This window comes from Pelobates fuscus, chromosome 3, assembly GCF_036172605.1.
Source record: "Pelobates fuscus isolate aPelFus1 chromosome 3, aPelFus1.pri, whole genome shotgun sequence".
In the NCBI taxonomy this organism is placed as follows: domain Eukaryota; kingdom Metazoa; phylum Chordata; class Amphibia; order Anura; family Pelobatidae; genus Pelobates; species Pelobates fuscus.
In genome coordinates, this window is record NC_086319.1 from 16161788 (window position 1) to 16189568 (window position 27781).

Below are 27781 nucleotides of genomic sequence, written 5' to 3' on the forward strand. Positions count from 1 at the left end.
TGCTTTATCCTGCTAGAAGTAGCCATAAGAAGATGGGTAGAATGTGGCATTTCAATGATTCTCAGTTGGAATGAAAGAGTCTAGTGTTTTCCCCCAAAAATACCCCCGACTGTTACACCAACAAAAGCCTCTACTGTTAAAACACCACAGGGTGAATTTATGCTGTTCTGACCCTACTGTCTGAATGTCACAGCAGAAACTGAGAATTGCCACATCACTTGACGTTTTTCCAACCTCACTGTCTAGCTTTGGAGCTGCTGTGAATACCGTAGCCTCAGTTTCCTGTCTTTAGATGACGTCAGTAGAACCTGCTGTGGTCTTTTGATGTTGTAGCCCTTCTTCCACTTCAAGGTTCAACGTTGTGAGTGTTTGGAGATCCTTTACATAGCCCTGCTAACGTGTGGTTATTTCATTTTCTGTCACCAGGCTGGCCCTCTCCCATTAACAGGCATTCACTCCAACAGAGCTGACACTCACTGGATACTTTTAGTTTTTCTCAGAATTCTCTTTGAACTCTAGAGTGGTGTTAGTGAAAATCCCTGGAGATCAGTTTTTTCTGAGATACTCCGACCACCACGTTTGGCATTGGCAATCCACGGTAAAGTTAATTAGAGCACGTTTTTTCCTTCTGATCTTTGGTTTAAATATTAAATGAACCTCCTGAATGTGTCTGCATGTTATATGCATTGTGCTGCTGCCTTATAAATGGCTGGTAGATGTTTGTGTTAACGAGTAGGTATAACTAATAAAGAAGACAGTGAAGACACATTTACTGTGACGTAAATTATTTTTATATTTCAGAGGACAAATTTAAATTTACAGAGAATCTGGAAACATGTCCTGGACATTGTGTGTTTTGTGCCATCTACTGCCTTGTACGTGTAATTCAAAGGATAACGTTGATGTGGCTTTTAGGGGCATTAACGGAGGTTCTGTCTTACAATGCATTATCGAGGTTTGCCAGTAAAGACCATGGCTGCTGGTATTGTAGCTCAATATCTTCTTAAAAAGCCGGTCTCTGTTTTGGGAAAAGGTTTCACATTCCTTCTGTGTCAAAGTATTTCTTACCCGCTGTATCGTAAAGCAAGCTTTCTTCTATACTGTACAGGGAGTGTTAAGGTGTCTTCCACATTCTTAACTCCAGAGGTAGGTGATACTTACGCAGTTGGTGGTGATACTTACAGAATCCGTTAGGACAGGATAGGAGGATTGTGCTGGTCATACCGCTCTCGTTTAAATAACTTTTTATATTTATTTTAAACTTATATCCATCTGCTGTCGACATAATATATCAATTGCATGTATGACGTCTGCTTGTTCTTTGCAAATCCATGTGTTTCCATAATGGCGAGCTTGTCCGTGACAGCTGACTTGCGATCACTAAGAGACATATTAGACAGATCTGCCTCTCCTGTACCTCCATAATCCTCATACTGATAAAACTACACGGCTCCATAACTTCACAAGGTCTCACCCCAGTTGTATCAGGGGCCCCAAATCAGTGCTGTCACACTGGATTTGGGAATGTTGGCTCTAGAACGGTTTGTCATATTTAGGTATTTTCTTGTGGTACTGATTTAGTTGTGATGCCCTCTTTATGTGGCTGTATTATAATGATGGGGAAGAGATTTTCTTGCTAAGTAGAAAGCTGCTGTAGCACACAGAATAATAAATCTAGTGAGAATTGGGGTAGATGGCTTCAGATATCCCTAATTTATTTAAAATTTCGGCATGTAACACAGACATATTGTTAAATTATATACATTATGCATGAGCTCTTCTGTCTCAGAGTCTTTGTTGGATAAGAAGAAACTCTAGTCTTGTGTTTACAATATAAACCACTGTTTGGAAAAGCCATTAGTTTTCTCTGAGTGAGGCTGCAGTAGACCTCTAAGTTGTTATGGTGCCATCCTGCTGTTAAAGTAGTGCTGCATCATTCACCCAAATCACTTCAATAAACGAACACTATAGAGTTAGGATTACAAAACTGTATTCATAACGCTGTAGTATGCCCCTGTCCCTAACTTTATGTCCTCCACACACATACTTATTTCAATTCCAGCGCTGAGGTCCCTTGGATTTGGATCGGTCTCCTCCTCAAGCAACGTCATGGCGATGAAGGACCTAATGCGCATTTGCGGCGAAAGTTTAATGTTTTCACTTTCTGGGTTAAGGGGACAGGGGCACTTCAATTAGATGAAATGGTGTGGATTCTTATAGTGTCCCTTTAAGAGGAAGTGATTCATTTCTTTGTGTGTCCTTTTTAAAGAACCACTTGAGGTACCCAGACCTCTTCATGTCAATGTTCTGGGTGCAGTTGTCATTTAATTTTAACCCTGCAATATAAAGCATTGTCATGTAGTAGATACAGCATTGCTTACACGGTCTTTCTTCCTGACAGCCACTAGAGGCGCTCTAGCTGTGAGAACAGAGTCAAACTAGGTTCTCACAGCTAACCTCCAATAGTAGATCAGATCAGCACTGCTGCGCATGTGCTCTTATTCTCCAATGCTAAAGGTATACTATAGGCACCAAAACCAAGTTTAGCTCGGTGAAGCCGTTTTGGTGTATAGATTGTACCCCTGTCGTCTCTCTGCTCAAATTTTCCATCACAGCTATAGTCACCGATGGTCTGTTTTAGCTCAGATTTCTCCATTCCTATTTTAATTTGCTACAAACCGTGAGATCTAATGAATAACATCCCCCTTCCCCACAAATTAAATTCAGATGTTCAGATTTAAATAATAACAGTGTCTGTGTGTCATTAGTCATCTATAGCCACTCAGCGTGTTCCCTCTATTGTTCCGGGTTCACACTATTGGTTGCTGAGTACAGACCCGGATCGCTAAGGCTGGGTGAGAAGATAAGGGAGTCATCGTCATGATCTCATCCTGTGAAAATCGTTTATGCAACTTGTTGCTAATTTCCCAATACCTTATCAGTCATATGATCTTGGCAGTGGTTTGAAATTCTGTTAGCCTATAATAACCTCACTTTTTAAAGTTAGGCCTGCATTTTCCAGAAAAAAACTCATCTTTATTTTATTTAAATTGTAATTCAATGGATAACATTCTAGTTATAAAAAAAAAAACATATTATTGTTTAAGATTTAGCTTAATCTCAAGTCTGATTGTCTAACATATAGGAATTGCCATTTCTTCTATACGTGCATGTTCTTGCTGGGCCAGCCGGTGTTTGTAGGATTTTGCCACTTCCAGAAACTGCAGATCGTAGAGATTTGCTGCAAACTATTGGCATTTCTAGTTTAATATCTTTAACATTGCACTATGCGATTATTGGGTCAAACCCTGGACCCCATTTTTTTCTGAAACAAAGTCCTGATGCAACATTTGGTGGGACAGCCTCAGTTTTGGACTTGTGTTTCGCTGTCCCAAGAAGCAGGGAGCCAGAGAACATCTCGTTCACGCTCAGATGGATTGTTTAAATCTGGGAGATATTGAATAAGCATCTCTATATAATTGTTGTTTTATTTCTAATATTGCAAAGCAAGATGTAGGTATTTATCCCCTATTGGTTCCCACCATAACAGAGAGGTGTTTTTTCCTGAATCTGTTTGTGGAGTTTGGGGATTCTGATGAATTTTCTTGTAGATTTTTTTTTCTTCTTTCTTTCTTTAGAAAATGGTTTGACACAGATTCAGTAATATTTCCTGCAGTTATGTCTCCCTCAATCTTTACCCATCCGCTTTCCTGCCTTTTGTAATGAAGCTCCTTGTCCCAGTGAGTACATGTTAATTAGATTGTGATGGCACAAGATGTTTATCGAACAGTTAAACATTGCTAAATAATGTCACCGAGTTTAAAGAGACCTTAGGACCCACATCCTGCCGTGTGCGTATTGCTCAGATAATTCCCTGTGTCACGAGTTCACTGCATTTCATCTTGTTCACTATTCACAGTCTGTCCGACTGAGTGTGGCTTCCAGCTCAGGGAAGTGTAAGACACTTGTGGTCGGTGAGTTGAGTTTTCTACGTACTAGCATTGTGTTTTTCTTTTTCAGTCATCTGATTAAATGCATTTCCAGTAATGACTGTGACTGATACTTGATGAAGTCGGCTTGTAGGTAACAATGCACCAATGGTTACCACTGTGGTTACATCTCGTATCAACAGAAAATGGGCAACAGACAATCCTGGGGCAGCTCCATGAAAGCTTTAACACTTTTTAAAATGTATTTTTTTTACTTTTATTGTTTGAAAATTATATATATTTTTTTTATTTATTGTTTAACATTTTAAAGTATATTGACTAAATTTTGAAAAACTTCCCCAGAAATATGAACTATGACTTGATGTCCATCAGAATCACGGCATGAATCAGCCATTCAAGTGTAAGCTCACCTACCACCTCAGGCGTGGCAGGTGAGCTTACACTCTAATGGCCATTGGAGTGATACTAAAGAACCTCCAGTTATTTAAATGTGCCTTGGGATTTCGTGTAGTGTCGGGCTGGAGTGTACTATAATTGCTGCCACCCAGGAGTAGTGAGAGTTTAAAGGACCACTCTAGGCACCCAGACCACTTCAGCTTAATGAAGTGGTCTGGGTGCCAGGTCCAGCTAGGGTTAACTAATTGTTTTATAAACATAGCAGTTTCAGAGAAACTGCTATGTTTATCAATTAGTTAAGCCTTCCCCCTAATCCTCTAGTGGCTGTCTCACTGACAGCCGCTAGAGGCGCTTGCGTGATTCTCACTGTGAAAATCACAGTGAGAGCACGCAAGCGTCCATAGGAAAGCATTATGAATGCTTTCCTATGTGACCGTCTGAATGCGCGCGCAGCTCTTGCCGCGCGTGCGCATTCAGCCGACGGGGAGGATCGGAGGCGGAGAGGAGGAGGAGAGCTCTCCGCCCAGCGCTGGAAAAAGGTAAGGTTAACCCCTTTTACCCTTTCCAGAGCCGGGCGGGAGGGGGTCCCTGAGGGTGGGGGCACCCTCAGGGCACTCTAGTGCCAGGAAAACGAGTATGCTTTCCTGGCACTAGAGTGGTCCTTTAAGCGCAGGACTTAGTTTTGTATTTTTGTGTTACACAGCCATGTTACACCCCATGTGCTCCCTATTATGTGGCTTAGGAAAATACCTCTTTATGTATAACACCCAACGCTGACGCATGCACAATTCCATTAGTTTTTAGACACCCAGTAATTCATTACAATTTGTGAATAGGGCTGCATTAATTACCCCAATTATATAAATGACCAGCCTGCTACAATCTAGTCTTATTGTGGAAAAAAAATCTACTTTTTTTCTTTGATTATTAAAAAACTAAAACTGGTTCCAGTGATGCTTTGATTGTATCTGCAGTAACTGGTGATTTGTCTACCTTACCCGTCCTAACTGTAACACAATAACATGGAATTAACACAAACACAGCAATCTTCAAGTCTTAAAACGTGTTTCTCCAGAAACTGGCTCATCCAGAAAGTGTCCTTTCCGCACTGTAATCTGACCTTTGTTTCGTCTTTGTCATTGATTTAGTGTTTTGACTTGTTTGTCATGTCATGCATCTGATAGACAATGAGTGTCAGTTCGCTATAAAAAACAAACAATGAGAGTGTATTTCAGGGCTTAACAAATCCACAGCACCAGGTTGTCATGGTCCCCCAAAAGTGGTACCTGGGCTTGGAATTTCTGTGTGCCAGTTGGTGAGATCATGAAATGTTCCGTGACAGCCCAATGATGAAGTCACGGAGAATCGATTAGGCTGTGTCTCTTGACACAGACACGAGCAGAGCTTCCACACTGTCCATTACTCCTGGAATGTGTCCACTGAAAATATGGAATACTTTTCTGACATGTAGCTTCTCTGTGTCTTTTCTCGTACCAGCATTGCTTCCAGGGCTATGTGTGTACTAAACTGGAGCTTTAAAAGTAAAAAGTACTGTACGCACCATAACCACAGATTACTGGAGTGGCACCATCTCATGGCATGTAGTCAGTTTTCAAATAATTTGACAATTACCCAGGTCAGCCTCATTCATTTTTCTTGTCTGATAACTGAAGAGGATCTGAAACGCAGGTAGCTGTTGGACCCAGGTTAGTATCAGACTGAAAACTGACTGTATACAGTGGTCTGTAGTGGTTATAGTGCTTAGAATGCCATTTTAAAGACAGACGACGGAGAGAATAACAGATATTTATTATTTTATTATTTATATAGCGCCAGCAAGTTCGTAGCGCTGTACAATGGACCAAATATTATTCAAATATGAAGCATTTGTTTAGGTGTCCTTGGCAAATGTAGACAGGATTGGTGTAAGATCTGCTATCAGCATGTGAGCGATTAGATGGAGTTAGATAGCATTACGGTTTAAAATATCACAGCGAGTGATGTACTGGGTGAAAGATTCAAAGGGTATTTCAGGTCCTGCTAGACCTGGCAATCTGTGGAGTTTAAAATCACAACCGCACTTTGCGTTTACCAAAGCGCTAGTAAACAAGATGCCAGTTTATATGTTTATTAACTAAATGTGTGGTTTTTGCCGTGGGTGTGCTTGTTAGTGTACACTGCGGAGCCATATTCGAAATGGTGGAAGCCAGGTACAGGGAATGACATCTATTATTCTATAGATCTGCTAGCAGTTTCGCCAGAACAATGAATAGGTTAAATTTACATATTTACCTCTGTGAAACCAATCTTGTCTTTTGCATATTTTGTGGCGTTCTTTGTGATCTGACGCAGTCATGCATTAGATATTTTTCGTCAATGTTCCTAGGTCAAGTTGAAATCTATACTGGGAGTCTAAAGTAATTTAGCAATTTACAGTTTTTGTATTAGATGTGAAAGTTTGTATGACACATTATTTATTAGGGGGGTTCGGGGGGGGGGGGGGTGTGTGAAAGGTGCAGAGTGGTTGAGAATGGCCAGAACTAGAACATAAACAGAGATAATACAAATATATACAATGGCAGATATTGGCAAAATAATATACAGCTGCATAGTACACATTGATCAGCCACAATATTAAAACCATCTGCCCAATATCGTGCAGGTCCCCCTCATGCTGCCAAAATACTTTGTCGAGGCATGGACGTGGTCTGCAACAATTTCTAAGTAGGCGTTGCGTGTCAAAATAACACTAACACAAATGTCAGGACCCAAGGTTCCCCAGCAGAACATTGCCCAGAGCATAACACTGCCTCCACCGGACTGCCTTCTTCTCATAGTGCATCTCTTCCTCAGTTAAACAACGCGTGCACACCCGTTATCCACCCAATCTAAAAGAAAATGTGATTCATCAGGCCAGGCAACCTTCTTGCATTGCTCCATGGTCCAGTTCGGACGCTCATGTTCCCTTTTGAATGCGATTTTGGTGGTGGACAGGGGTCATCACTGTCAAACTACGATGCACTGTGTTCTGACACATTTCTATCGTAGCAATAGGTTTTTCAGCAATTAGAGCTACATTCGTTCTTCTGTGTGATCGTACCAGACTGGCTAGCCTTTGCTCCCATGTGCCTTAATTAGTCTTGGGTGCCTATGAACCTGACACCAGTTCACTAGTTGTCCTTCCTTGCACCACTTTTATGGTAGGTACTAAATACTGCATGCTGGGAAAACCCCACAAGACTTTTTGGAGATGCTCTGACCCAGTCGTCTGGCTATCATTATTTGGCCCTTTTTTTTAAAATCTGCCCATTTTTCCTGCTTCCAACACATGAAATTCAAAAACAGGCTGTTCATTTGCTGCCTAATATATCCCCCCCCCCCCCCCCCACTTGAAAGGTGCCATTGTCATGATTTAATCCATGTTATTCACTTCATCTGCCAGTGGTTTTAATGTCATGACTGTTCAGAGTATTTATAAATGGCTCAAATCTAAGTATAGTGGGAGTAGTGAAAAAATAGATGCATAAAAATACATTTGATATTAAGATGTATGTTTCTATACAGTTTAGGAATTGTCATAAATCCAGGTTCTACACAAAGTCCTTTAAATGTTTTGCATTTGTGAGAGTCTTGTGTTCCAATTTAACTCTCGAAAGCTTGTCTTTTAAATATTATATTAGTCCAATAAAAATAAATGCATCATTGCATACTGCAACATGTTGGCTACTTTGGAATCTTGTCTTCTGGGCTAATACGGCTAATCCAATATATATATATATATATGTGTATGTATATATATGTGTATGTATATGTATAAAAAAATAAACTCGCATTTCTAGGAATTTCTATCATTTTTATTACTGTTTGCATTGAGATATTTTGATAAGTCATTCTTTATGCAGTGCGCAGGTGAAATGCAATATCTCGTCTGTGTGTTAACTGGTTAATGATTTCACGCAGAGTTGGTAATGATTAAACTATTAGCCACACGGCTAATCTCTGTCACTAAGGCCGAAGCAGAACATGTCTTGCATTGCTGAGAGCCTCTGTCTCTATTTTACCTGAATTGCACGTATCTCTCTTTTTTGCTTTATTATTATTTATTGTGTGCTGAGTCTGCATTTATTTATTTTGCAGAGAAATATTCTCTATTTACCACAAATCTCCAGCGTTCACACGACCGAGAAAAAATGGAATAACAATGACCCAGGGATTCGGCTTCCCAGCTCTCCAATGGCCACCGGATTCTAGAATGGTGAGTTAGCAGTCGGACCGTTGGGTTCGTGATCACTTCTTTTAATTCTTGAACTCTTACTGATGTGCCCATAGATTATTACAAAGGGGTCACTGTAGAGTGAATATAGAGTACTGGAGTCACAGTAAGGGGTCACTATACAGAGAGTGTATAGTATTGGAGTCACAGTAAGGGGGTACTATACACTTTTTATTGCCTTCTTTTGGGTAAACGGGATAAAAGAATGGGGTTCAGAGTTGAACTTGATGGGCTGGTGTTTTTTCAACAACTACGTAAGAGTACAGTATTGAGATCCCAGTCATAGTAAGGAGTCAATGTTAAGAATTCCTATTGCCGGCAAGGAAGGGGAAGATAGACGGACACTATCTGATTGAGGAGTTTGATATGTTTCAGTTACAATTCTACGTGTTATGTTTTAAATCATAACCCCCAACTTCCTAGATAACAGCTCTCATAATAGACTCTCCAAGCTGCCATTCAACTATAACTCTTGCAATTAGCAATCAGAGGATGATGTGAATTGCAGTCTGGAAAAAAACTGGAGATCTTTTTATGAAAATAATCATCATTTTTCTTGTGTTCTCATATTTTCCCAGGATTTGGTGACATTGCTGGTTTCAGCTTATGCATTATCTAAACAAACTCACTATTGCGTTAAATTTGTTAATGATGAGCAAGGGTTAACTTAATAGATCCAAGGAACCCTGGCTCTTAAAAATCTTATCACTTTTTTAGGACATTTATATAGTATTCCTTTACACTTAAAGGAGCACTCCGAGTAAAGTAATAAAAAAAATATACTATTATTATTATTATTATTATTATTATTATTATTATAGACAGCATTTATATAGCGCCAACACATTCCAGAGTGATTTGCAACTCTAGAAAGGGGATATTTCGAGGTCTCAAACAAGCTTGCAATAATCTATGAGGATCTGAGCTGGTCGGATGTATATCGTTAGGTGTCTTGCCCAGGGGCACTTGCTGGTGAGGAGGTCTGGCCGGTTTCAAATCTGGGTTTTCTAAAAAGTTTTAGATTTCTCATTTTGGCACTGATAGGGTTAAAATCACCCTAATTCCAGTGTAGTTAGTCAGTGGGGGCGTGCAGGTAACAGAAGTATATATCCCGTATAAAGGATTTAACTTACTAAGTGAAATATAAATCTTCATATTCATCCAAACTATCACTACCACAAACCATTACAACTGCAAACATAAACAGTGTCTTTCAAAGACTTTTAGGAGTTGTAGTCTGTCCAAAGATCAAGGTCCATGTTTGGCTACTGTTGTCCTAGTTCTAAGGAAAACACTATTTAAAAATGTATAACTGGTCATACTGGTTAGAAACGGACTGGCGACCTTTGCTTTTAAAAACACGTCTTCACCTTAGTCAGATCACGTTAAATTTGTTGCTAGGAATAAATAAGGGTACAGTCAAAGCTCTTCTTTTGTCGAAGGCTTCTAATGGGATATCATGAAGTATTTAACCGTATAGAAATCCCTGTTTGATCTGTACATTGTTTAACCTTGAGGCAGTAATCTCCATACCCTTCTGATTTCTCACAAACTCACGTGATACATCCTGCTCCTGTCACAAACACGTGGCTATATTTCTTTGAATAAAGCTATTGATGGAAAATAAAACTAAACATTGCCAGTTATATTCTTTATCCTGTTTTTTGTTTTTTTTCCCTCAATCTTTGTGGTTGAATGGCACCCATCACACAGAGTTTGTATATTCTTTATGCAAGCTGTATTTTGTGAACAGTCTGTGCGGTTTGCTTATATAACATACAATGTAGACCAGGGATTTGAGAATTTCAGTGGTCTGTAGACTGCTTTAGCAAATTGTCTATTTGGAGAATTTCTGATTAAAAAACAAAACAAAAGAAACTGTGTGCTAGGAACATTGTTTTACAGAATTACAGAGACGAGTAATATATTGATTTTAAAAAAAAAAGTAACCCAACAAATGGATCATTATCTATGCCATTGGTTAGAAATGCCACTAAGAGTTAAAGGGACCCTGTAGTTACCAAACAACTTTAGTTAAATGAAGCAGTTTTGGTGTATAAATCATGTCCCTGCAGTCTCACTGCTCAATTATCTGGCATTTAGGAGTTAAATCACTTTGTTTATGCAGCTCTAGTCACACCTCCTTGCATGTGACTTACACAGTCTTCCTAAACACTTCCTGTAAATGTTTACACTTCCTTTATTGCACATTTTGTTAAATTTAGGATTTCTTATCTCCTGCTGTTAATAGCTTGGTAGACCTGGAAGCCTCCACTATGTAATTAAAGTTCAAATTACAGAGCAGGAGATAAAAACTTTTAAAGTTAGTTACTTCTGATTGAAAATAAAACCATTATGTTTTCATGCAGGCGGTGTCTGCCACAGCTAGTGGAGGCGTCGCTAGAGCTGCATAAAAAGAAACAAAATTGATTTAACTCCTAAATGGCAGATAATTGAGCAGTGAAACTTCAGAGACACAATCTATACACCAAAACTACTTCATTAAGCTAAAGTTGTTTTGGTGACTATAGTGTCCTTTTAAAGTACTCTTAGACCTACAATATACCAATATTGATATTATTTTAAAAAATGTCATTATAGAAAGTAGTTTTTGAAATTGAAAGATTCCTGTTTCTTTGTTTCTACAGTGCAAGGACCACTGGTCCAGCTGGTTATGTCCACCATAATGGTAGACGCCGTTGGTGACTTCTGTTCTATGACGCCATTGGATGATGACGACCTAGGAAGCCCTTTAACTGGAGAATTTCTCCAAAATATTGGTGACATCCAGGACATCTCCCAGACCGATGTTTGTGCGGCTTTCAGTGCCGTGGAGTACCAGTACTTGGGAACCAGCCCTGGGTCAAATGGCTCTGTTAGCACAGACCTTACAGGTGAGTGTGAGAGGGTTTTGGAAATCCATAGCCTAAACTACTCATTCCATTCCAGTTCTCGTTTCTGGTGCATTGGCACAACCCGGATCCTTGAGTGTTGGAAACCAATGTGACCTACTCTGTCTGCGGTAGAACCACACACACTAAAACTTGAGATGGAAATGTTATCAGTCTGCATCATATTTTTACTGTTAATACATTGATTTTCAAAGCACTGATTTTCACAGTGCTGTGCAAAGGGCTTTGGACAATTAATTACTGAGACACTATTTCTGATGTACTCACTCTACATACTCGCACACGCAGGTTATCTGCTGTAACATTCGGCAGGACCTCAGGATTGTGAAACTGTTCAGTTCTATTCCCTTGGCATGGGTTGTGGGTGGAGGAACAAGTGGTTGAGCAGCAAATAAGCTTGATAATTGTAATACATCTCAAACTTCACATTTTTGGAATGAAGGATATGGGTTGGAGGGGGAGGCGGTCCCTCTGGTTAAAACGGGGCCCGGGACCCCATTTCATATTTTCTTAATTATTTGCTTTTCTCTATCTAGCTCAGAGGCACTTGGTAAACAACCCATAACCCAATGTCCTTACCTAGACTTCTCAAGCAAACAGAATCAAGAGGCAATTCATCACCTACTGCAAGATAGTGGGCAATTCATGCTGATGGTCAGTCAGTAGAGCATTCACTAAACAAAATTTAGAAATTGAAAAAAATCAAACCGTAGATATCTATAAATAGTTGTACCTGTATATCATGATGGCCAATCTGCTGGGAAGTGTAAACGTCAGCAAATATAAACTTAAAGATGAAAGATTTCTATGTGGGAGAAACAAAGAAAGCCGTGACCTGCATTTCTACGCTATCTTAGTCCTCGGCAGACACATTCTGCTGATAACTACAATCCTGGGTGTAAATACTGAAATTTAAATGCTTATAAAGAACTGTGTGGCACAATGTAATACTGGATTATTTTTGTTGTCTTAGACACCCTGTCACCAGCATCAAGTCCGTCTTCCATCACCTTCTCCGCTGCCGCTGGAGGCGCCGAGGAGCAGCCTTGTAAAACATTGAGTCTTGAATGCAGAGTGTGCGGAGACAAAGCGTCAGGATTTCACTATGGTGTTCACGCGTGTGAAGGCTGCAAGGTACCAAACTAAAGCTATGATCCTCTGCCAGCAAAGGCGATTTATTCGGCTTAATCAAATGAATACAAACTGCAGTTAGCAAGTTCTGCTTAGCACTAGAACAATGCTGTCCCAGCATAACACACACCGTCACAATTCCAAATTCTCTGAACATTCTGTATCCAAAGGATCTCCCAATAATTTTGCGACCGCAGTTCTGTAGAACTTCTAGTGCCAAGTAACAAGGTCATTCAATGACAAAGGGCATTTATGGCACACTGTGTGATGACCACATGACTTGTCATTGTCCTGAATGTGTTAATAAAAAAATGGCATTTACAAACTGACAAATTCATGTGTGTGTGTGTAACAGTTATGGGCCTTGAAGGTTATGCATTTTATTGCAGAACACATCCTGTATAGTGGGGTGTAAGTAGCAGATAGGAGACAAACCACAAGTTTAAAGAAGATAATCACCCTGCCCACACAAGCTTATTATTTCAGGAAGGCAGGTTATAAGATCTGAGAAATAACTGCTTGATTGGCGTCTTTGTGGGTATGGCCAATCAGAACACTGGGTGAATTTAAACTCAGGTCATGGTTAATGTCTAAAATAATGTTTTGATCAGGATAAACTAGTGGCTGCCCCCTGTCATAAAAACAGGAAAGGTCAATAACCTTTACGTAAATAGAAATATATATATATTTTTTTAATTATTTATTTTTGTAGTGCATGAGGAAAAGTACATGCTGTGTAAAGACATATCAGTGAGAGAATACATGTAAATAAACTGTACAGGATATAACATAGTATGACGAGTTCACTTTTTTGTAAGGTAAGAGAGAATATTATAAGCATGATGATATAAAGATAGTAATTCAGGCTAGATCCTTTTGTCACATGCATAAACAATAAAACCTCTGGGTACTTGTTAGAGCTGGTAACACAGTGAAGCATAAGGCTCTGTTTGATATATCAGATTGGTAGACAAAGCTTTCCTCAGCCCATACCGCAAGACAATCAGGCTTTGAGTCAGGCATGAGGTTGCCTCTTGCTCCCCCATAGTCCCGCAGGGGTAGCCCAGTTACATGTGGAGACTCCATTGGTAGGCTGCTGATTGCAGAGTGTTCATCTCCCTGGGTACGTGCTTTAAAGGGAGCCAGCAGTGCTCTTCGGGTGGTACTCACTCTGTGCTTGGTGTGAGGCCGGGCCCTGAGGCACTCCGACTTTCGATAAGCCTTCCTATTAATCATACTGTGAGGTGATTGCTTCTCCGATTGGGCCCCCGGCCTAATGCTGGATAGGTGTACTGCAGCTTCATTCTCATGCTCTGCTTTAGCAGGAAAGGCAGGACATGGTGGGGAGTTCTAAGCTGTATGCTTCTCCAGAAAGCCTGACAGATTTGGTTGAACCTAGCTTCGAAACTCTCTCTCCACTGCTGGATACTTGAGTCCCCCTGGAGCTGCAGAGATTTTGCCACGGCAGCCATCTTAGGCACATTATGCGGTCCGCAGCTCGGCAGGGGAATCCCCTGCTGCAGGTATGTAGTTTTCCCCAGCGGGGACCGGGATAACCCCCGCCGGTCCAGAGGGGAGGGTTGCGGGGCATCTTGACAGTTGCCATTCAGAGTGGACCCCGTGTCTCGAGATCGGCAGCCTCCCCTGGCCACAAGGCCCCCGTCTATGTTAGGACTCCTGTGCAAGCAGTGGTGTATCTCGAGATTTGAACAGGACGTGCATCAATCTGCTCCCCTTCAATTTAACGGTAAACCACTGTTGAGTAAAGCTGTAAGTAGCGTTATTTTGGGCTGTAAATGCCCAAATTAAGCTCAGCAGTGTTAGAGCTCTTAAGAGACCCGTCCGGCCATCTTGGCTGTAAGGCCCCGCCCCCTAAGTAGAAATATTTTAACTTCTCCAAAAGTGCCATTTAAAAAAATAAATAAATAAAAAATCCTAAACCGTGCATTTCTCCCCTTTGTAATTTAGGTTGAAATTACTACTACTACTACGACTACTAATTCATTATTATCAATTATTAAATGGGGTTATTTGACAAGTAATGTACATACGGTCAGTGGTGTATTTTGGATTTGTGCTGCCCTACTCATGACTACACTCGGACACCCCTAATTAAAATTTTCTCCACCTCTTCCTGTCAAGGCCACGCCTCTTCTGTTTAAGACAGACACGCGCCTTTTTGACTGACAGATACACGCCTTCATTGATACATGCACTGACATACACTCATAGACAGATACACAGTCAATGGCACACACTGTTTAACCATCACAATTTCACTGACAGATACACACTGACACAATGACACACACACTGACATACACATACTCACTGATTTGACAAATACTCACAGACCAATACATCCACTCACAGACACACTGACAGAAATCTACACAAACACTCACTGACAGAAATCTACACAAACACTCACTGACCGAAATCTACACAAACACTCACTGACCGAAATATACGCAAACACTCACTGACCGAAATATACGCAAACACTCACTGACCGAAATATACGCAAACACTCACTGACCGAAATATACGCAAACACTCACTGACCGAAATATACGCAAACACTCACTGACCGAAATATACGCAAACACTCACTGACCGAAATATACGCAAACACTCACTGACCGAAATATACGCAAACACTCACTGACCGAAATATACGCAAACACTCACTGACCGAAATATACGCAAACACTCACTGACCGAAATATACGCAAACACTCACTGACCGAAATATACGCAAACACTCACTGACCGAAATATACGCAAACACTCACTGACAGAAATATACGCAAACACTCACCGACAGAAATATACGCAAACACTCACCGACAGAAATATACGCAAACACTCACCGACAGAAATATACGCAAACACTCACCGACAGAAATATACGCAAACACTCACCGACAGAAATATACGCAAACACTCACCGACAGAAATATACGCAAACACTCACCGACAGAAATATACGCAAACACTCACCGACAGAAATATACGCAAACACTCACCGACAGAAATATACGCAAACACTCACCGACAGAAATATACGCAAACACTCACCGACAGAAATATACGCAAACACTCACCGACAGAAATATACGCAAACACTCACCGACAGAAATATACGCAAACACTCACCGACAGAAATATACGCAAACACTCACCGACAGAAATATACGCAAACACTCACCGACAGAAATATACGCAAACACTCACCGACAGAAATATACGCAAACACTCACCGACAGAAATATACGCAAACACTCACCGACAGAAATATACGCAAACACTCACCGACAGAAATATACGCAAACACTCACCGACAGAAATATACGCAAACACTCACCGACAGAAATATACGCTCATTCACAAACACGCACTCCCTGACAGGCATACACACTCACACATTTTCTCATAAACTTCTAAATTAATATCATTTTTCATTTAAATACATCCAGCCTTCCTACCTTTGCGAGAGCTGGAGTGGTTCTTGTGCCTGGGCTCTGTGTTAGGCTCTGTGTTGTGTTAGGTAATAATATGTCTACTTGTTAGACAGATTGCAGGGTTCCCTGTCTTTTGGGGGGAATAAGAGGGCACTGTGTACCCTGTGGTCCCTTTTCAAACAGTACCTTATGTCATTACACTTCCCGATACTCCTCTCCGAGGCACTTGCTGAGCAGTCTATAGGAATGTAATCTTTAACTCTCACATAGAAAAAGGTTACCAAGTGAGCTCAGCTTGTCATGATCAACAACTCAGTTTAAAGTACAAAGTAGGTTTGTTTTTCTTTAGAGCATTTATAATGCTTTCAGGAGAAACAGGCTATTCTCAAATTTATCATAGAAAGCTGTTGGGAAACCAAGGATGGCTGAATGCTTCCCATCACTTCCAGGGCTGATGTGAGTAGAACCTACAAATCCTGTAAATTTGCAACGAATTGTGAAACTTTATAGATGCGTGTCTTTTTTAATCTTTTTGGGGCATTTTTTATGCATTATCTGTATCAAGTTTGTAAGTTGCTCATCTACAGGAATGAATCTCACTTATTAGGAAATAGGTTTTCAGGCAGAAATCTATTGTTTAGTGAGTACAATTGAGATTGCCGCCGCCGCCGCCCTAAAATTAAATGATCTGAACAAAAAATCAACAATAGGCAATGAAATCATCTTTTCATGTAACACCCTTCTAGAATCTTAAAATTTCTGGATTATATGATAATAGGTGCCTTTTAACGCATGCTATTTATATTGAATTATTGAAATGTAAAGGGACACTATAGTCACCAGAACCACTACAGCTTAATGTATAGTATACACCCTAATGTAGTGGTTCTGGTGTCTGCAGGCTGAGCACTGTAAACGCTGCATTTTCAGAGAAAAAGAAGTGTCTACATTACTGCCTAGCAATACCCTAAGTGGCAATCATTCAGAGAGTCACTAGACGTGCTTCCAAGCACAGCGCTGAACGTTCCCCAAAGAGATGTATTGATTAAATGCATCGCTAAGAGGAGATGCTGATTGGGGATGTGTGGTGTTTTGATGTGCAATAACCTCCCAATGGTTTCCTATGAGAGTCAAGGTTGATGATTACTGTGATCCAAGGGGACCAGTGACCTAAATAATTAAACACTATAGTGTCAGGAACACAAAGATACATTCCTGACACTGTTGTTGAGCTAGTGTTCCTTTAATTTGCTCTTGAAGGTTCCTTTGGGTAAGCAGTGAATGCAATCAAAGCAATTTTACACTATGAAATTCTGCTAAAGGAACGTGTTGCAGAGTGCGTCTACTCCCATAAACGCTGACCTGATTAAAACTATGCAACTGTACTGAGCTGCGAAATGCTAACCTAAAATAAAACAACTATATATTAATTAATATGACGTAAACCTACATCTGTACAGTTGCTGTCAGTGGCCCCCATTATTAGATATACCTGTCCGTTAGCACACGTCACCGAGCTAATGATGGTTAGGTGTAGTTCAATCAGACTTGTAAGCTAAAAAGCTTACTTCACTTATGGAACGTTTGTCAAATATGAGGATTCCAGTATCCAGCAGGTGAATGGCCTGACAGATAACCTCACTTTGAAACATTTCATATCTGTGAAAGTATAACATGTCAAACGTTTAGCCTGCCTGAGAGTTATGGGAGTTACACTGCAGGGCAGCAGCTCCTGCCTTTACTCCTTACTCCATGTGATGATCTAGTGAGAGAGGAGCTGAAGTCCTCGCTGCATCCCAGTCCTCATCTAATTAAGACTGATGACGTTTGTCCAGCCTGATGTTTCTCAGAGAGGCCGCGTGAGCAGCAATCGCCCTGAACCGCCAATCCAATGAAGGTTAAAAAATTAAATCTGTTTAGTTTGGAAAAACGGCACCTGAGAGGGGATATGATAACTTTATACAAATATATTCGGGGCCAGTACAAACCATTATCTGGAAATCTATTCATAAACAGGGCTATACATAGGACACAAGGTCACACATTTAGACTGGAAGAAAGGAGATTTCATCTAAGGCAAATAAAAGGTTTTTATGCAGTAAGAGCAATAAGGATATGGAATTCTCTGCCGGAAGAGGTGGTTTTGTCAGAGTCTATACAGATGTTTAAACTGCAATTGGATAAATACTTACAAAAACTTGACATACAGGGATATAATTTCTAATTAGTGGGGTAATAGCTGCTTGATCCAAGGAGACATCTGACTGCTATTTTGGGGTCAAGAAGGAATTTTTTCCTAGTTTGTGGCAAAATTGAAAGCGCTTCAGACTGGGTTTTTTGCCTTCTTTTGGATCAACAGCAACAACATATGTGAGGAAGCTGAACTTGATGGACGCAAGTCTCTTTTCAGCTATGTAACTATGAATCTGTCAGACAAACACTAGAGTTGTAAAAATTGCATGATGTAAACAATCCTGTCTCAGAAACTGTACTATTAACAACAGCAAGGCTGCATGTGCAGTAGCTATACCTCAAATTCACATATTTAAGATATATTGAATCTGGTGCTTATACTGTACTTGTAATCGCCATTTATTCTTGCTCCGTTAAGGCTTTGCATATCTTTCCTTGCAGGGTTTCTTTCGAAGAACAATACGTCTGAATTTAGTGTATGATAAATGTGAACGAATGTGTAAAATTCAGAAAAAGAACAGAAATAAGTGTCAATATTGCCGGTTTGAGAAGTGCCTTGGCGTGGGAATGTCACATAATGGTAAGTAAGCTAAACAGTGACTGGTGTGTGTAAAATGGAGAGAGATTTTTATGCTATGTATGGTTACCATCCAGGTGTAACCTTAACGGGTTAAACTGTTAAACGGGCTAAACTGTTTGCCCCATTACCAGGGAACTGGGCCAGGGTACTCACGCAGGCATTAGCAGTTTATGATGTTTGGAGTAATCCTTTAATAAATGGAATGGATATTGCAAAACAGAAAGGGTGCAAATGTAATAGTTAGACAGACTGTTTGAATTGATAATGCACACCAGAAACACTTTATGAATAAGGAGCAGAATACTCTGCGATACTTTGATAAATCTCCTCCAATCTCATTCTGATTTGCATTCTGTGCCCTGGCATATACATTTATAAAACATTTATATGGATTATGGATGTCACTTGCTAATTTTTTAAAAATATATATATATTTGAAAGAAATTGGTGCATTACATAAACAAAAGGTTTAACACAAGTTGTATGTAATTCTGAATATTTTATTAATTGGTGTCATTTTTCACAGAAGTGATGGTTCTCCTTTAAGTGACTTAATAAGTATTTTGCCTGAACCTTGGCGCAGTTTATAAATGAAATATTTTGTGATGTTTCAGCAATACGTTTTGGGAGGATGCCAAGATCAGAGAAAGCAAAACTCAAGGCTGAAATTTTAACGTGTGAACAAGACCTCAAGGATTCGCAAATGGCTGACCTCATGTCCCTTGCCAAACATATTTATGATGCTTATCTGAAAAATTTTAACATGAACAAAGTAAAAGCAAGAGCGATCCTCACTGGGAAAGGTAGCAATCCTGTAAGTCAGTTTTTTTTTTTTGTTTTTTTACCATTTCTTTGCTGCATCCCACTTGTTCATCGTTATCTGTTACCTGCATGTTACAGGACCACTATAGTCACCCAGACTACTTCAGCTCAATGAAGTGGTCTGGGTGCCAAGTCCCCGAGGTTTTAACCCTTCAGATGTAAACATAGCAGTTTCAGCGAAACTGCTATGTTTACATTGCAGGGTTAATCCAGCCTCTAGTGGCTGCCTTGCTGACAGCCGCTAGAGGCGCTTCCCCAACGCTCAATAAGAAAATCGCATTGAGCACACGGAACATCCATAGGAAAGCATTGAGAAATGCTTTCCTATGGGCGTTATTAATGCACGCGGCTCTGGCCGCGCATGCGCATTCGACTCCACTTGGGAGCTGATGTCGGAGGAGTGAGAGGTCACCGGCGCTGGATAAAGGTAAGTGGCTGGATAAAGGTAAGTCAGCCCAGCGGGTGGGGGGGACCTAAGGATTATATAGGGCCAGGAAAACGAGTTTGTTTTCCTGACACTGTAGAGGTCCTTTAATCTTGCTAAATCTTTTCTTCTGCTTGGTTTCTGTATCACACCCCTTTCGTGGTTCATATCATTTCTAGTAGTTTACAATAGTTTCATATTAGTTATATTAGTATTAACAGTAGAAATGTATCAAAACGTGCTTTTTTTCAATGTTTAACTTAAAATTCAATCTTAATATGCTAGGAGAAAATATATATATATATATATATATATATATATATATATATATATATAAAATAGCAATCTGTATTTTAAGAAGCCATTCTGATTTATTACACTATGATGTAATACATATATTAACATGTGCATGCTTCTTTTCCTTATTTTATAAGTTAGGAGTTTTGTGCTGTGGCATCCTGGGTGAGGTCTGTGTTACTTCCATTAGTGCTTAAAGGGATACTATAGACATCAAAATAACTTTATCTTAATGAGCAGCTTTGATATAGAGTTCCTGCCCCCACAGTCTCACTACTCAATTCTCCTTAGGAGTGAAATCACTTTTGTATGTTTATGCCGCCTAAACCACACCTTCCCTGGCTGTGACACACACAACATCTTTGAAAAAAATGTTTCATTTTCAAATAGATCTTACAGCACAATGTGTTTACTTTAGAAGTGTTTATCTCCTTCTCTGTTAATTGAACTTTAATCACACACAGGAGGCTCCTGCTGGCTTCCGCAGGCTATTAACCAAGCAGGAGATAAGAATCTCTATATTAAACAGACTGTGCAATAATTAGACCTCTCTTTACAGGAAATGTGAAGGAAGACTGCATAAGTCACATGCAGGGGTGTGACTAGAGCTGCATGAACAAAGTGATTTAACACCTAAACGGCAGAAAATTGAGCAGTGAGACTGCAGGGGCATGTTCTATACACCAAAACTGCTTCATTAAGGTTAAGATGTTTTGGTTTTTGTAGTGCCCCTTTTCATGAATAATGCTTTATGTGGTGTCTGCTCAGAACCCAATCATTGTCCGTGTATAAAGAGTAGCCCAATCATTGTCTTGTATAAAGAGTAGCCTGACACTATCTAAGCAGACATTTAATCTTCTGGTCATTTACACAATCCCGGGCTTTCCATTAAGTAACAGCATCAAAGTGTGTTGTATGGAAAAGACAAAGTTGGTGTGTTTGCTGACGGATGTGCATTTCCTTTTAATCAAAGTGTGGAGATTCTTGCTAACTGTTTACTGCCTATTTCTCTGGCGTCTCCCATTAAACTATTTGTGCTCAGTAGCAGTGTTTAAAAAGATTTAAGAAAAGAGCGTGACAGCCGGTAAAAACCCAGATTGTCCCAGTGAGCCAGGGACATTTAGGGGTATGGACGATGGAAATAATCTGTTTACTTCCTTATTACTGATAAAGAAATCTGATATTAAATGTATAAGTCCTTGTGTGGATTGGATCTGTGCTTTAACTCGCAAAGCACCTCTCAGATATTTAACAATCCCAGTTTCTAACTCCTGTCCGGCCATGCTGTTATTCCTTTGAATACCTAGGCTGTAACCGACCTATACCAGCTAACACACCATGCATGCCAGCACCCCCCCTCCTATCCTAATTTATGAGGACAAAGACTGGGGGCCATGAATTGTCATTATTTATTGATTTATATTATTATTATTTGTATTATTAGGGTGTGCACGCATAATATTGTATTCTTTCATAGAACTATTCTGATTTATATTGTGCTGATATCTTTTCCTTTTTCCCTTCCACATGTTTATCTTATTTAACTAGTTTAACAGGGTACTGTATGGCTGGCAAATAATTAGGGACGTTTTGACTAATGGAGCCTTCGGGCTGGCACAGAGAACAGCCGATTCAACAATCTGCTTATTGTCTTCCTCTATCTTTTGGTGTCTAACTTCTTGTCATTTTTACTGACAGTGATACTTTGTATCTGCCATTAAATAGTTTGGAGCTTTTAACTCTGTTACTGTTTGTCTGACAAGGTTTCAAGTTTGCATCACTAAAGGTACACGGGGGTTAAAGCATTAGAAACAGAGACCCCTGGTGACTGCTTTTGGGTAACACAGGAATGAACTAATGTTACAAGTGTACTGGAATAACATTATTCCAGTGCCAGTTGTTATTATTATTATTACTATTACCATTTATATAGCGCCAACAGATTCTGTAGCGCTTTACAATATCAGTTGTACCATGTTCATCTTTAGTGGGTTTAGACGTTTATTTATAAATGCCTATTTAAGGGTTATTTGGTAATAAAAATATGCCAATTGTAAGTGATGACATAAAAGTGATGTTTAAGAATAGTGACCATTTCCACAGTGTTTCATTATTTTGTTTATTCTGATTTAAGGGACTATTCAGACTGAAATTGATGTATCGTTTGTTAGTGTGTTTTACAGATATCAAATATATGTAAATAATTAACATTTGCAGTTACTGCAACAGATCCTTGGCATTCCAGGCTCTCACTAAACCAGGAAGTGGTTCAACTAATCCTGATGCTCTTATATTACGAGTGCATAAAATATAAAGCAGAGCTTGATGAGGACAGATGTTTTCTGGGAGTTGTAGTTGACATTCTACAAAAAAAAGCTGACAAAGCACTTCTGTAAACCTGGACAACAGAGCTATAGGTGATTCCACAACACATAGCTCTGTTATAAAAAATGTTTACTATTTAAAATATTTATTATTAAAACAAAACTAAAGAAATTAAATATAGCCTCCCCCGTTCTCCTTGCATAACCAATTAATTATAACCTAACCTACATAGTGTATGTAACGTGTGTGGGAGCCTGGAGTGTCCCTTCAATAATATAAACCCACCCAGTATAACTAACTGTAACCTAACCTACACAGTGCACCTAACGTGTGTGGGAGCCTGGAGTGTCCCTTTAATAATATAAACCCACCCAGTATAACTGTAACCTAACGTGTGTGAGAGCCTGGAGTGTCCCTTTAATAATATAAACCCACCCAGTATAACTAACTGTAACCTAACCTACACAGTGCATCTAACGTGTTGTGAGCCTGGAGTGTCCCTTTAATAATATAAACCCACCTAGTATAACTAACTGTAACCTTACCTACACAGTGCACCTACCGTGTGTGGGAGCCTGGAGTATCTTGTTAATAATATAAACCTACCCAGTATAACTAACTGTAACCTAACCTACACAGTGCATCTAACGTGTGTGGGAGCCTGGAGTGTCCCTTTAATAATATAAACCCACCCAGTATAACTAACTGTACCCTAACCTACACAGTGCATCGGACGTGTGTGGGAGCCGGGAGTGTCCCTTTAATAATATAAACCCACCCAGTATAACTAACTGTACCCTAATCTACACAGTGCATCTAACGTGTGTGGGAGCCTGGAGTGTCCCTTTAATAATATAAACCCACCCAGTATAACTAACTGTAACCTAACCTACACAGTGCATCTAACGTGTTGTGAGCCTGGAGTGTCCCTTTAATAATATAAACCCACCCAGTATAACTAACTGTAACCTAACCTACACAGTGCATCTAACGTGTTGTGAGCCTGGAGTGTCCCTTTAATAATATAAACCCACCTAGTATAACTAACTGTAACCTTACCTACACAGTGCACCTACCGTGTGTGGGAGCCTGGAGTATCTTGTTAATAATATAAACCTACCCAGTATAACTAACTGTAACCTAACCTACACAGTGCATCTAACGTGTGTGGGAGCCTGGAGTGTCCCTTTAATAATATAAACCCACCCAGTATAACTAACTGTACCCTAATCTACACAGTGCATCTAACGTGTGTGGGAGCCGGGAGTGTCCCTTTAACCCCTTAAGGACCAAACTTCTAGAATAAAAGGGAATCATGACATGTCACACATGTCATGTGTCCTTAAGGGGTTAATAACATAAACCCACCCAGTATAACTGTTACCTAACCTACACAGTGCACCTAATGTGTGTGGGACCCTGGAGTGTCCTTTTGATACAATCAAAAGAGTTAAAGTAAAGCTCAGGAGTGCAGCTAAATCTGTTTTCGTTATCTGTTAATAAATGTAGAGCAAACAGACAAAGTACAAGTACACTCAGTTTGTGAGTAAACTTGTTCACCCTACATGATCAAACATCGTATGATGAGGCACAGCCCTTTTATGCAAATTTACAGAATCAATACAATCCATTTCACTTAGAAAGTTTATGGGTCAGCCAAATGGAACCTTACGTCAATAAAAAGTATAATTATGCCCTATAAAGTGTGTGAAAGGGACAGTCTAACTACCAGAACTATTACTGCCTGTTCTGGTCCTAGCAGTCTATTGAGTCCATCCCCTGGTTCCGTGTTAAACTGTTTTTTGAGATACCAATTGTGTGGGTGCCTGCTGGCCAACTCCAAATTTACCGCATTGCTAATGCAGCAACTACACTTAGAAATGTCAGTTCAAACAGCATTGATTGGCTCAGAGTGTCAACTGAAACTTTTAGCCAATCAGTGTTGCTTAAATTTGATCGAATTTGAAATAAGTATAACACAATAACAAGATGGTGAGTGAAGGCCCAGGGAATGGGCTCCTTTCTCTATGTGGAACCCTTGAGTCCCCCGGTTTGTAAGCAGTGAGACACAGAACTTGGGGTTGGCACCAATAGCTGGATAGCACCATAACTACTACATTGAGCAGCAGTGATCATGAAGGGTAGACTGTGTCTTTAACTGTAACTGTGTCTTAATGTGTTTGATTACAGTGTATCTGTATAAGTAATGGGACACATGTAGTTATTGTCTATTTATTTCCTGATTCCTTCCTTAAACCTTCAAAATTGTTGTTCATTGGATACCAATATATCATTTTTGGACTTAAGGTTCCTGAATAATCCCCACAATCTGTACTGTTAAATAATGTCACTTTTCAGTTTTTCCATAAAGATACATTTGTGAAAAAAAATGCTTTGTATATTTCATTGTTACTTCACAGAAATCCCATAGCCTTCAAAAGACAAGACACAGAAGGTTATATATTGTCTTGTGTATGCCAATGAAATGGCAAAATATAACAAAACTGGAATGCTGCTTACCTTGGGCTCTGCGTCAATGGGCTATCCATCTATTTCCACAGACCTCACATACATGCAAAGGTACAAAAATGACATGGCTCCTGGCAACCTCATATGCCAGTAGTTTAAGAAGGAAGATGGTGATGTCCAGGAGGGAGAACTTGAGGTGGTTATATCTCATCCTCTACTACCAGGGGAAACTCTGCAAGTGATAGGTCTACTATAGATGGACTTTGACGAGGGTGAGGAGACACTTGTTCCATAATAATTTAAGGGTTTTTGATGGTTTATAGATAACAATCCTTTATATACCATTAATGTAGATACTAGAGGAGCATAGTGTTTAAATATATCCCACTACAACCCTTGAATTGTATTTTTATCCTTAACACATCTCTGCTTCGTTAAGTAGAGTTTGTGAATCAGTAAACTCCCTTTCATTACATATTAGGCTTTATGAGCGTGATGGGAGTCAGAGTGCAAGAGACCAAGTGTCCTGAGAGTGTAGCCCGGGGCAGTAACATATAGACCGAGTGACCACAACCGCTGCAGTCGTGTGATAGGTGGAAGAAGCTAAAACTTCCATAATAGCAGTCTGATTCAGTTTCCCAATGGGAGAAAGAGAACGGACCTGTGCTTACACTGGCGCAGACGTCTGTCACTGCTTCCTTGTTGACATTGCTGCGTGCAGGTTACAGTTACAGAGTCTGCCCTGGACTATAACATCATGTACTGTACTTGGCATTACTATAACCCATGGTATGGGGGCTATACCGTGCTGGACCATTCAGAGTCTGCCCTGGACCATAACATCATGTACTGTACTTAGCATTACTATAACTCATGGTATGGGGGCTAGACCGTGCTGGACAATTCAGAGTCTGCCCTGGACTGTAACCTCATGTACTGTACTTAGCATTACTGTAACCCAGCGGTTTCCAAACTGTGTGACAGACACAGGGGCGACACAAAATGTTTCCCGGTGCTATGATTATGCTGCGTCTTGCTCTCCCATGCCGGCTCTGCAGTGCTGGCACTGTAGTGCTGGCAGCCGGCAAGGGAGGGAGGGAGGACCCGGGGGAGCTCTAGCCTGCAGTTCCGCCGGGTTTTCCTCTCGCGAGCTCAGGGCATTGCCATGGCAATGCTCTGAATATCACGAGAGTGAACTCTAGCCTTAGGAGCTGCTAGAGTTTACTCTCACCACATGGACAACCAGGGCTTCTCCTCCGGACCACCAGGGCTTAGTACTGCCCCCCCCCCCCCTCCCAGGCAAAGGTAAGAAGGGAGGGGGATATGAAAATTATATGTGTGTGTGTATGTGTATATATATATATATATATATATATATATATATAATTTTTTTTTTTTTTTTTTTTTTTTTTTTTTTTAAATTACCCCATATATATTTCTGCCTCCCTACCCCCATACACACACTGTACCCCCCATACACACACAATGCACCCCTCACACACACTCACACTACATCCGTCACAAACACACACACACACTTCACCCCACATACATTGCACCCCACTTACCTTGGTAGGGTACCACGGCACTCCTGGTACCATAACCACTACAGAGTGCTGTAGTGGTTATTTTACCTGGATTGTTTTTTTGTAATAATCTGCCAGTGCCCCTCCCAAGATTAAGTTCTGGATCTGCCCCTGACCCGGAAACACTTCTTCTAAACAGTGGCCCAGTATATGCCGCAGCGCTGTTCATATATACTACTTAGAAATTTGTTTTGACTTGGGGCGCCTTGGAAAAATATTAAAATGTTAAGGAAAACTTGAACCTAAAAAGTTTGGGAACCACTGCTGTAACTTATGGTATGAGTGCTAGACTGTGCTGGACCATTCACAGAGCTGGGATAGACGATTGTTTCACTATTTGGCCATATTGGAGGGCTGATGGCTATTTGAGTTGGCTCACTTTGTCCTCATGGCCTTTTACTCTAGTAGTCTGAGTACAAAGCACTGAGTTATTCTTGCTATTGGAAAGTAGTGTTGTGACTTGTTTTTGGTGTATTAGCACATCTACATACGCATTGTGAATTTAATTGTTGTATGTATTTGTATCAATGAAGATGTTAATTTCCTCACCGCTAGCACGTAAAGCTGATTTATATTATTGGATTACTGTGAATAATTATTGGAGTTGTCCTTGAATGCCCTGTTCTCCCTATCCCTCCCTCGTATTAAGTATTTTCTGCTTGGAGAGCAGGACTGTTGTTTGTTATGTTGATATTTGTGCTGGAACATGTTTTATTTAAAAAAAAATTATCAAAAAAGGGGGAGGGGTGATTTACCGGTATTTTCAGCAGAGTTTTAAAAGGACTACAAGGAGAAGTAATTTTTCTATTCACTTTATTTTCATTTTGTGTAAGTTGCCGTCCCATTAATACATATGCCTCTTTCCTTAAAGGGAAACTGTTGGCACCAAAACAACAAACAACTTTAGCTTTATGAAGCAGTTTTAGTGTATAGATCATGCCTCTGCAGTCTCATTGCTC

At 40.1% G+C, this 27781-nt stretch overlaps 1 protein-coding gene across 3 annotated transcripts in view; it reads left to right on the top strand.

Annotated features, from left to right (window-relative positions):
• The window catches only part of PPARA (peroxisome proliferator activated receptor alpha), a 45366-nt gene that overhangs the window by 10010 nt on the left and 7575 nt on the right, over positions 1 to 27781 (top strand). Inside the window, exons 1-6 of one of the 3 annotated variants that reach the window (XM_063446752.1) lie at positions 3911 to 3974; positions 8484 to 8601; positions 11268 to 11513; positions 12505 to 12665; positions 18761 to 18899; positions 19514 to 19713. In XM_063446752.1, the coding sequence (XP_063302822.1) occupies positions 11294 to 11513; positions 12505 to 12665; positions 18761 to 18899; positions 19514 to 19713 (720 nt within the window). In that variant the 5' untranslated portion in view covers positions 3911 to 3974; positions 8484 to 8601; positions 11268 to 11293. Of the gene's footprint in view, positions 1 to 3910; positions 3975 to 8483; positions 8602 to 11267; positions 11514 to 12504; positions 12666 to 18760; positions 18900 to 19513; positions 19714 to 27781 lie in introns of those variants that run through there. The other 2 variants (XM_063446753.1, XM_063446751.1) reach the window with 2 other exon arrangements.